The 12,080-nt window shown below is 39.2% G+C and overlaps 1 protein-coding gene across 1 annotated transcript in view; it reads left to right on the forward strand.

Annotated features, from left to right (window-relative positions):
* The first annotated feature begins 428 nt into the window (after positions 1 to 428).
* NR3C1 (nuclear receptor subfamily 3 group C member 1) overlaps positions 429 to 12,080 on the forward strand; it is a 129,478-nt gene continuing 117,826 nt past the window's right edge. The window contains exons 1-3 of the mRNA XM_044664517.1: positions 429 to 876; positions 1,252 to 1,463; positions 4,850 to 6,043. Coding sequence (XP_044520452.1) covers positions 4,863 to 6,043 — 1,181 coding nt within the window. The 5' untranslated portion in view covers positions 429 to 876; positions 1,252 to 1,463; positions 4,850 to 4,862. The remainder of the gene's footprint in view (positions 877 to 1,251; positions 1,464 to 4,849; positions 6,044 to 12,080) is intronic.

The following is a 12,080-nucleotide window of genomic DNA, read 5'->3' on the forward strand; positions in this document are numbered from 1 at the left end:
GGACAAATCATAACCATAAATACGATAACTGGCACCAGGGGTAGGAGGCTAGATTCTTCTGATGCTCTCCACTGGACGTGGCGGGGGCGGGCTCCCTGGAAGGGGGAGCAGGTTCCCACTCCAGAGGCGAGAGCCTAGGGATGAGTGAGGGATCTTTGGGACATCTTCCTCTCTATAAGACGTACCCGAGGGTTAAACACATGATTCACTTAAACCTGAGGAGGAAGTCTAACGGGATTTATTGCAAGGAGTTTTTGCAGAAACTTGAAAAGATATTCTGTCGGGGGCCCAAAGAGGGGAGGAGAAACGCGAGGGGAGAAAGGAAGAGGAAGGGTCAGTAGTATGGGAAGTGCAAGATCTAGCAAATGTCACAGCCAGACCCACAATTGAAGGGAGGGGCTCCGGCTCGCAATTTGGGCTGGGGCTGGGGTTGGAAGAAAGGTTAGATGTGGGTTATGTGTAAGAGGTGCAGGGGTCCTGCCATTCCCCGTGCAAGTCATTATTTCTATTTCACGTGCAACTCTCCCACTCCCCCTTTTTCCCCTCCAAAAGTGCAAAGAAATCCAGCCTGCTAGAGGGTGATTTTTTTTTTTTTTTCGCATTTGGCTAGTAACTTCCTTTAAGTGAGAGCGATGGGAGGGGTGGAGGTTGAACTTGGCAGGCGACGCCTCCTCTCTTGCGGCTGCTGCTGCCGCCGCCGCTGCGGCTCCTACTCGACTAGGGTGGGGGACCAGAGAGAGTGAGGGTGGGTTTTGCTTTGCAACTTCTCATAGCGCAAGAGAGAGGTGGTGGGGGAGCGGCGGCTGCAGACTTCGTTGCACAGACGATGCGTGGGTGGGGGGAACCTTCATGCATGCAACTCCCTCGGGGCCAAATGTACGTATGCTATTCCCCCCCCCCCTTTATATGTTTGTCCGAGGGCGTGTCTGACGGTCAAGTCTGAGAGATAGACTTGTGCGCTGCACCGCGCCCCCTTCCCTGCCTCCTCCTTCCCCAACCCTTAATCCTCCTTAACCCTCCGGGGCTGCTCGCTGCCACCCCTACCCCTCTCCTCCACCGAGATCCAGAACTGTATTCTTTTTCAGGCGTCTTTTCCTAAGTGAGACACCTAAAGTATGTAGTGCTGGCCGTAGCCGGACCACCTCCGCCTAGTTGTCCCCTGGAGAGAGCCATCCCCCTGCCCGGCCCCATGTCCCAGGCTTGTGGACTTTGTACACTAGGCACTCTCTCCTACCTTCCGCCCCCCGCCAGCCCAGTTCCCTCCGAGAGGACTGCGGGCCTCGCCGGTCCACTGTCACATGCATCACCCACCGGGTATTCTTCGTCATCCCCGTCATCAGAATTGATCTTCTAAGTCAGCTCAGCCTGGAGAAATGGAGTGGGGTGGGGGCGGGAAGGAAAGGAGAAAAAGAAACTACACAAACTAAGCTTCTCTGCTTCCTCTCCCTCCATAGAAAGACCAGGTTTGTCGTCTTCGCGTTTATTTTTATTTTTTCATTTTCCTTTGGGGATGAAGGGCAGAGGGATGAGGGGTAAGGGAGTGTACAAAGCGCGTGCAGGGACTGGAGTCGAAATGCAGTAATCATCCCTTGGCTGCTGCGGTCGTGTTGCAGGGAGGTAACCCTATATGTGCGGGCAGGGGTAGGAGGGGTGGGGGCGCAGTGTGCCGGGGAGGTAGTGGGAGTAAGTTGCTGGCAGTGGAGTAGGAGTCCGCGGCAGCAGCAGTGGCGGCGGGCGGGCCGGTAGACTGAGTTAGAGGGGCTTGGGGAGCTGAGCGTGCGATTGCAGTTGCTCACAATCACCAACAGGTTGCATCGTTCTCCGCCTGCTACTGCCCCTCAGGCTTCGTACACGCTGGGAGCGGCGAAATATGTGAGTGTGTTTGTATGTGTGCGTGTGTGCATGTGCGTGTGTGTATGTGGATGTGGCGCCGCCTCCTCCTCCCCCCCGCCCCCAGCTCGAGCTCTCCCTCTCTCTCCACAACCAGGCAGCCCTTTCCCGTGTCCTCTCTCCCCTTCTCCTCCTCCTCTTAGTCCTCCTCCTCCTCCTCCATTTTGCTAGCTCTGTCTGTGACTAGAGCCCGAGTCACCGCCCGCCTGTCGGGGACGGCTGAAAGTGGGTGTAAGAAGGAGCCGAGGGGTGGGAGGACTCCAGGGAGAAGAAACGTACCAATAAACAACAGTCCAGAAGACCCGAAGAAGGGCCGAGGACTGTTCCTGGCGGTGCGGGGAAAGGGCAAGACTTTTTAAAAAGGGATTCTTCCCCCTTACCCCCCCCTATGGAAAAGGGGGCGGCTATTTACTTCCTTTTTTTAGAAAAACATTTTTCCTCCTCCTTTCACACGTTAAATTGTTTATTTCGGCTGTGGTGGGAGCTGTGGAAGGTGGCGGGATAACTGGACCCCTAGATGAGGTAAGAGGCAGATGGAGGAAAGGGGAGCGGGGGTTACGGGTGTTTGCAACCTCGGTCCCCCTCCCCCCAAACCCTAAGAGCCTTTCTTGGCAAGAGACGGAGTCCTAGGGGGCGGCTTTGAATCTTGCAAACTTTTATTAACAGGGTGGGGGGGGGCGGGGAGGGGTTGAGTTGGGAGAGTTGACAGTGACGAAAGGACAGAAAAAGGGTGACAGTGCTTCCTCCCTCCCCCTCGCCACCCCTCTGCCATGCTCGGGCACGTAGGGTGGACAGGGAGGAAGCTGAGCTTGTACTTTCGGACCGGGAGGCTGAAATAATGCCCCTCTGCGTGGGCTCCAAGCTCCGTGGCGGGGAAGTCGGGGGCCCCAAGCCTCCAGGTTGAGTTAATACCCTACTAGGAAAGCCGCAACACTTCCCTCCCCCTCTCCCTGCCACCCTTTATTTTTCTTCCTTGAGGGTTGATATCTATTTTTATTCTAAACTCGGAAAAACGAAATAGTGCCTTAACTCTTGTCTGTCGCGAAAATGTTCACTGTTTGTTGCCTAGGATTGATTAGAATTTCCGTCGAGGCTACAACGTGTCTCCTTTCCGAGCTCTTTGCATGGGTGGATTTTTTTTTTTTTCGGGTACGAAAGGGGCTGACAGCCTGGAAGTTGTAGACTTCTCTAAGGGGCTGGTGTTATCTTGCAGAAGTGGGCGTGTCAGAGAAAGAGCTCAACAGGTCTCGACACATTTCTAGACACTTCGCGCTTTTGTGGGGGTTCTTTCCTATTAGATAATGAATGTTTTTGGATTTTGGTTTGTTTGTTTTTTTGCATGGTTAACATCAGTAGAACGGTCTTGAAAACCTATCCTTCCTTGAATTATTGTATAGCCAGAGATTTTCGACGGACTGTGGTTTTGATGTTTGTATTTTGATTGTAGATGAGCTAATTGAAACGCTGTATTGCCACTTTAGACATTGTTCGTAATGTCCGGTTAACGTTGCAGAATCGTTTGCAACTAGGAAGAACGTTGCTTGAGGGACCGTTTTGAAGTCTCGTCCCCCACCCCCATCCCCGCCCCCACTCCATTGCGGAGTGGGTATTGTTTTGGTTTCGAGTATGAAGGCAGCTGTCAGGAAAGCCCGTGGAAATTCATTAGACTCCATTTGATACCTTGTATGTGTTTAGAGATCATTATCAAGTAAACATAGCAGAGGGACCTGGGAGGTAAATCGTATGCACTAAAGATTTGTTATTGCAGCACCCTATTCCACCCACCCTCAACCTCTCTCTCCCACCCCTTCTCCCCAGCATCCTTACTATGCAGCCAATAATCAGGTTTATGACTTTTAACTTCTTCCTACAAGAGAGTTTTCTCCTATTGGACTGGATTTGACCAGATTGTCCTAAGTATTCATGTCAGTCCTTTTGGATCTTTCGAATATTTTGACCAAATTAGATTGTTTTTTAAAAAGGGGAAGTGGGGGGGGGTGAAGCTTTAGAATTCAGTGAGTATTATTGTGGAATTTTTTTTCATGGCTTTTCAGCCCCAATCATATGTTATATTTTTATTCTCTTTTCATTACTCTACATTTTGTTTCAAAGGTGGGGGGGGGGATGCAACAAACAATAAAGAACAGGACATGCTAATGTTACAGACAACTTGTAGGTATATAATGTATCACATATAGACAGTATCCTATACCATCAACATGAATCAATAACTTTATATTTTCACTTCAAATAAAGCCTATACTTTTGTTAGAAACTGTAACACATTCTAGTCTATCCCCTTGAAATTTAAACTATCAGTTAATATCCAAGACCGAGTCCTGAATTAGTTTGCTTTACCACCCAGCTAGGATGATGGAGTTTAAAATGGGAATCTTTTCCCTTGTCTAGGAGATTAGCATACTGGCAGTGCTGGTTTATTCAAATAAAGGATTCACTTGCAGGTAGAGGTATGGTAACTACTAGGTATAGATGAACAACTAACTGGAGTTGGGAAATATAGGAAATAATTAGCAAGATTCCAATACAGCATTTGCTGTTGCAGTTTTAATTAAAAAGTGTTAGTTTTAAGTCATTTTCATACTTTTCATAATGCATTGATATATAATCTAAATTTATAACATAATTATTTTAACTTTATTAATTACATACATTAGTAAGCATTTTTTTACACAAATGGCCAAATGAATGGCAAAGCATCATCTTGTAATTTTGCTGTTAAGTTTTGCAGGCGATCTGCCTTATACTATAGTATGCTGCATGTAAAGAAGTAGAGGAAATGCTATTTGAACTCTGGAAAGAGAGAAACTACCTTTCTGGTGGTAGGGAGTAAGATTAGAAGAACCCAGACATGTTGAGCTTCTCTTAATCCTATCACTGAAATGTTGATGTGACTGTATTTGCAACTTATTTAGTTATGGTGTATATGTTCTTTTTCTAGCTGGTATTAACTAATGGACTCAAAAGAATCGTTAAGTCCCTCGCGTGGAGAAGAAACCACCAAGAATATACATGGTCGGAGCAGAGGAAATGTAATGGACTTTTATAAAACGATAAGGGGAGGAGCTGCTGTGAAGATTCCTGTATCTTCACCATCACTGGCTGCTGCTTCTCAGTCAGACTCTAAGCAACAGCAGCAGCAGCCTATTTTGGGTGACTTTTCTAAAGGCTCAGCCGGCAGCGCACAGCAGCCAGATCTATCTAAAGCAGTCTCACTATCAATGGGACTCTATATGGGTGACACAGATTCAAAAGTGATGGGAAATGATCTGGTATTCCCTCAGCAGGGCCAAATTGGTGTTTCTTCTGGTGAAACAGATTTTAGGCTTCTTGAAGAGAGCATCGCAAGCCTCAATAAGTCAGCCAGGGTGCCCCAAAGCCCCAAGAGTTCAGCATCTTCTACTACAGACAATGAATTTCCAACAAAATCTAATTGTGATAAAGCTTTAGAAAAGCCAACTTTTAAAAAGGGCCTGACTGGCTCTAATGATGGCAATGCAAAATTGTATACTGAAGACCAAAGTACCTTTGACATTTTGCAGGATTTGGAATTGTCTGCTGGATCTCCAGGTAAAGAGGCAAATGAAAGTCCTTGGAGATTAGACCCCTTGTTAGATGAAAACTGTTTGCTTTCTCCTTTGGCAACAGATGATCCATTTCTTTTAGAAGGTAATGCAGATGAAGACTGCAAGCCTCTTATTTTGCCGGACACTAAGCCTAAAATTACTGAGCAGGGGGGTCTAATTTTACCCAGTTCTAATATGCCATTACCTCAAGTGAAAACAGAAAAGGAAGATTTTATTGAACTTTGTACTCCTGGCGTAATTAAACAGGAGAAATTGGGCCCAGTTTACTGTCAAGGAAATTTTTCTGGGGCAAATATAATTGGTAACAAGATGTCTGCCATTTCTGTTCATGGTGTGAGTACCTCTGGGGGACAGATGTACCATTACGACTTGAATACTGCATCCCTTTCTCAGCAGCAAGATCACAAGCCTGTATTTAATGTCATTCCACCCATTCCTGTTGGTTCAGAAAATTGGAATAGGTGCCAGGGATCTGGAGATGACAACTTGACTTCCTTGGGAACTCTGAATTTCACTGGTCGATCAGTTTTTTCAAATGGATTTTCAAGGTAAGAGTCTTATCAATGTTTCCCTTAAAAATAGTAGATTTAAGGTCATTTGCTCTATTTCTTTCTGTGTACCTTGTCCTTGAAAGCATGTTCCCTCAGGTGTGACATAGATGATGACAAGGTTCATCACTTTTGCCCAAAATTAAAGTTTCTTACTTCTAGTAGATGCTAAATTAGCTGGCTTTTGGTAGGATATATAATTCCACAACAATGTAAATGTACTTTTATATAACATGCTAATGAAAATATCAAACTTCTGCACTTATATATTTGTAAATAACATGTTATTTCATGCTAGCAATGTGAAAGAACTAAACTTAAAAATCAGAATGATCAACAATGTGTCCTGCTGGTCATCCAGAGGGCCTGTTGCAGAACTTGTTTTTGACATTTATTAAATTTCAGCAGAATGTGGTAGACACGGTACAATAAGACCTGGTTCCTGCCCACAGGTCTCAAAATATAAATTAGATAATAAGCCTCTGCTTATCAGTCACTTTGGGGACTTTTCAGTGTTGCTGAAAATTCTCAAATTCATACTTAACCACAGATTTTGTGGAGCTTGGGGCGTCACTTAGCTTGTTTCCCTACATTGTCAGGTCATTAAAAGATTTCTTGGTTGTGGGATTTCATGTTCAAACCCATTTTCCAGGTTCATATTTTGATAGGAAACTCTCCTGAAAGCAATCAGGTATTCAGTCCAAAACAAAGAAACAGAAGACTATGATTTTAACATATTTAGGTTTGGTGGAGAAGGATTGTGAATTGGAGTATTTGTTAAGAATAATGTTGAACCAGTTTTCTTTGTATATGATACTGTATAATTTCAAATGCCTTAAATATTAATATTGTTTAGTATTCTTGTTTACTTCTTGTTGAGGATTTTATATTCATCCCACTTTTTTGTTTCAACCACATTTTACAATGGGTAGATCTTTCCACATTTTAATGATGGGATTGTTTTTATTAGTTAAGAAAGCTAGATTAGAAGTTTAGGGAATTTAGTCGATTTCTAAAAGATTTGGTCATTATTTAGTTAAGTAAACAAAATCAAACTTTTCTATGTGTTAATGAAAACTTTCCAATTATGTTTTGTTTAAGTAATATATTTTGCTTATTTGGAAGAAAACAGTTAGGAATCGTCTTTGTGAAATGAGGTACATAAAATGTGTTCAATACGAGGGCTGTATGGGTTTGTCTTAGGGAGTATTAGCATTTGTGTTTTACATTTAAAGACTTCCTTTCTTATATTTATTTGTATCTAGAACTTTGAGGAAATAAAATCTATGATTATACATGTTTGACTCTTTCAATAGTCCCTGTTTCAATTCATAGGTTAAGCAGTTATAACACAGATTGTTTTATAAAATATGTAATTATGCCATGAAAAATGCTGTGTTTTATGAAACATTTGGGGATTATCAATTCTGCTCATAATAATAAGCCTTTGTCATTTCACTTTCATTTTCTTTGCCCAAATTTACATGAAACAAGATACAACCTTTTGCATTCAGCATGAACATATTAGTATACCAAAAAGTTTTGTGAAAACACCTTAAATGTCTAAGTATAATAACTCCTTGCAAATTCGTATCACTTTCTAACTCTTTAACAATATACATTCATAATGGATTGTCATCACAAACCTGGGAGCTAAGAAATGGGAGTATTACTGTGTTGTTCCTTCAGTTACCTAAGGAATTCTTTCATCAATTTTCCTACTCTGTAAAAGGAGGGAGCTGGACTAGGTGTGCTCTTAGGACCCCTTTTGACTTCAACCTTCTATGAATCTACTTGATGTGATTATTTTTATTTAATGCTATTCAGTGTTTCAAAGTAGAATTGATGATAGATTTGATAACTTCCTTTTGTAGCTTTTCTTTGGAAATTTTATGCATTATGGCATTAACTTAGTTGGAATTGGGGAACTAGAATTACCCAGAAGAGAGGTTCACTCAAATTGAAACAATGTTTCTTTTCAGTTTCAATGTTTCTTTGATTCAGATTGAATCAATTTATTGTTTTCAAATGAGCAACATTGATATGACTCAAGATGTTTGCTTTTCTGCTATGTTTTTATATTATTGGGTTCTAGCTAAACGTTAGTTTTGACCATGGATCCTTAGAGAACAATTTAGTTTTAAGTTAATTTTGAGATGACAACTGGATCTTGTAAATATTAACTCTCCTTCTTTGTGTGTGACAATATTTATCCATAATATTTTAATTGCAAAGGTGAAGACTTTTTTATTTAAAGGGGAAAAATCTACTTGTGAAACTTTTAAGTTCCTTTTAACATAGCTTTTTCTGAGTAATAAAAATTTTAGCTAATGTGCCACACTTCCAGAAATTTACTTCAAGTTTGTGTCTAAAGCTTTAAGTAATCAAAAGTAAGTACTTAACATTAGTGCCCTGGTTTAAAAGATGAAGCATCTTGCTTAATAAAACCTTAGAGTCAGGCTTATTGATAGGCAAACAATAAAAGCACTTTTCTACTTCATTCTGCCCAAGTCAACATAAGAAAAATGAGTTAGAAGGTTCCAAATTAATCCATTTTTAAATGTGGAAAATCTACACATAACATAGTCATTACATTGATAGGAAGACTTTGACTTATGACTAGCTTTTTAGAATTTTTTTGCCATTGATGTTGAAACTATGTTGTAAAGAGGTGAAAGAGAATGAGATTGTTTCGGGATAACTTTTTTTCATTTGTTCTGTAGTGTTCATGAGACTTTAATTGTAAAACTGACTACTTTTAATAGGATTGAATTAATAGGAGGAAAGATATGTAAAGGAAAAATCAACTTTGAAACCCAGTTCAGTATGCAGTTCAGGATTTCAGAGAGAGGGAAGGTCAAGTTTGTTGGCTTGGTAGTGTTTCTGCTAACTTTACTTGATCCTTAATTTTAGGAGAGAGAATACTCATGATCTTGAGGTTATCATCTAAAACTTGAGTGATGAAAATCTTTCTCTAAATCTTGCCTTCTAATTTAGTGCTGAATTGATCTCAGCAAATACAGTTTGAGGTTTTTAAGAGTAAAATGTGTTAGTGAAAAGGGGAAGGATTTTTTAAAATCACTATTTAGTATTCTTTTTTGTGTGATTTAATATCATTCTTAATGGAACTAGTGGATAATTAGTAAAGTTAAAAATGGTTTTCCTTCCTTTGTCCATTCCTTCCTTGCATCCTACTTTTCTTTGAAATCTTTACAATCTCTTCCATTGATATTGATTGCTTTCGTGCCTTTTGGGATTAATTTATCCTATGAAATTTCACCAGGTAGTAAGATTGCATGTATTGATGCATGTATTGACAGATTGCTTTTGTTTGGTTTTGGTTCTTTTTATATTGGTAGTTACTAAGAAGATACTGAGAGAATTATAGAGTGTGTACATATTTTAATGTGTAAACATATTTTCATTGTTCCTTTAGTCTTCTATTCCTTCATTGAAAATAAAGAGAGCCTATATATTTTAGAGGAGTTGGGGACAATTTTTTTTCATAGCAAAACTTCCCTGACAAAGCCTCATTCCATTCCTGAGAATTCTAAATACTTTAGGGTTGGATACCTTTAGGAGGGATTTGCCTATTTTAGAATTTATTGAAATTCCTTCCCATGATATTTTATTTGATTATTCAGTTACACTTTATGCTGCAGTCACATAGCTAATGGGTGTATGAGGCCAGATTTGAAGTCATGAAGATGTCTTCCTGACTCCAAGACCAGCACTACGCCACCTAGCTGCCAACTTTCATTTTAGGTTTTGTTTATATTATAGCTTTGAGGTCCTGGACAAGATACTTAATCTTTGTTCTTCAGTTTTCTTATCTGCAAAATGAAGAAGCTGAACTTGACTTCTAAATTCCTCTTCCAACCTATAAATCAGTGAGTGATACTATCGTTCCATAATCTGACTAGAGAGTTCGATTATTTTGTTTTATCTGCCATAGAATATGAAACATGCCAATAGAAATTTTCTGAATGATTTATACTGAAGTCTGCTTTATGAATTAATATAGTGATAGAAATAACATCAAGAATCTTTGGGATTTTGGTCAAGTGGAGTCTTAAGTTTGGTTATTTTACTTTAGTGTGAAAGGACTAAGTGTGAAAGGACTAAGCGTGAAGTTTGAGCATTTGGCATTAATGAATTGGTTATATACACTTGAATCTATCTACCCCCTAGCTTCTAGGTGATAGAAATAACCCAGTTACATTAGTAAATGTAACATCTACATGAGATTTGGAATAAACTTAATGAGAAATTATTTTTTCTTCTCTTTAATAGTTAGATGATTAGTCTTAATAGAAGATAGCCTTGATAGACAAGTGACATATATACATATAAATGTTTGTTTGAATTGCAGTACTAAAGTAATTTGGCATGTCATTTCTTAGAATATAACTTTTTCAATACACATTAAAATATTTTAAGGGGAAGGAAAACAAATTTTATTCCACTCTATCTTATTAAAGAATAAACAAGCAAAATATAGTATTCTTAAGCAAAATGTAATATACCACCATAATATATGTTATGCATGTATGTATACATATTATATACACACCCCACACACATGTAATCTTGAGATAAACACATATATTGGCATGTGTTAAATAGGCAAAGTGATTTTGACATAGTGCTATCACTTGCTCTTCTTGGGATAATCCTAAAACTACATGAATAAAAGAATCTTTATAGCATATTTATGTGAAATGAGAATTGGTGAAATAATAGTAATAAACCAAATTAGTGGGTGCAGGAGAATAGGGAATAAATATTTTTCAAGAAGTATTTCTTTATTAATATCTGAAAATAAGAGTTACATATTTTCTTTTATAGGCAGTTTTAAGAAATCATGCTTAATATCAGCTTAGTTAAGTACTAACAGATCCAAGTTCTCTTATTCTTTTCCACCTAGGCTTCTGTTTCTACATTACATATTTTATAGAAAGTTAGAATATTCCTGTGCTAAAATGCCATTAAATTTTTTTTAACATTCTATGCACTTTTTTTCAGTTTGGTCTCTGTTCATTTCAATGTTTAAGCAATGTGGCATACGACTTCTTAAAATGTAATTTTTTCCAATATATATTAAAATAATTGGGGGAGAAAAGCAAAATTTTTCCACTTCTTAGAGTAATAAAGATGAGAAATCCAACCCCCCAATACTTTTATCTATTTAAAGAGCAAAGAAGCAGCATACATTTTTCTTAAGCAAAATTTAATATACTACTGTAATTTTTTGGATGTTTTATTAATAGTATTTCCCTGAGGATTTTTAGGTTAACATAGGGGGAGGGTAGAAGGGACAGTGCAGAATGATGGCGGAGTGCCAAAATTAAGATAAATTTAGCAAAGTGAAAACAGTTCCTGAATCAGCAGTATCTATAACCAATGGAGAAAAACTTGAAGCAGGAAAAGACTTATACATAAGAAAATTGATATATAGTGGGTGGAAGGGGAGTAGGAAAAGAGGCGGGATGAGTATTTTGGTTTGACCATTACCAAATAGAGATCAAAATTAATAGTAGTTCCAAAACCTACTAGTATGTTTTCTGAAAGAGTAGGATTTCTATTTTTAAATCCTTTTACAATGTTTCTAAGGTTGTTTTTATTTGTTCTGTATTTTTTAAAAATCTTTACCTTCTGTCTTAAAATCAACACTCTGTGTCCATTCTAAGGCAAAAGAGTGGCAATAGCTAAGGAATGGGGGTTAAGTAACTTGCTCAGGGTCATGAGCTAGGAAGTGTCTGAAACCAGATTTGAACTATTCCATATTTATTGATGCTATTGTTTTAGAAAACACAATACAATAGGTTTTTGTAAAAAAAAAATAATTAAAATCGGAGAGGTTTAACTCCTTAGTTGAACTTAATTGCTTTGTGTAATTGCTGTGTTGCTTTCCAGTTCATAAGGAAAAGTTATGGTTTCTAAAAGCACTGGATACTAACTTACTTAACCTATTTATATTCCTGTAATCTTTACATTCAATTATTTTGTATGGAAAGTGTGTCATCTTTTAATTTTA

Source organism: Gracilinanus agilis, chromosome 2 (genome assembly GCF_016433145.1).
Source record: "Gracilinanus agilis isolate LMUSP501 chromosome 2, AgileGrace, whole genome shotgun sequence".
NCBI classification, from domain to species: domain Eukaryota; kingdom Metazoa; phylum Chordata; class Mammalia; order Didelphimorphia; family Didelphidae; genus Gracilinanus; species Gracilinanus agilis.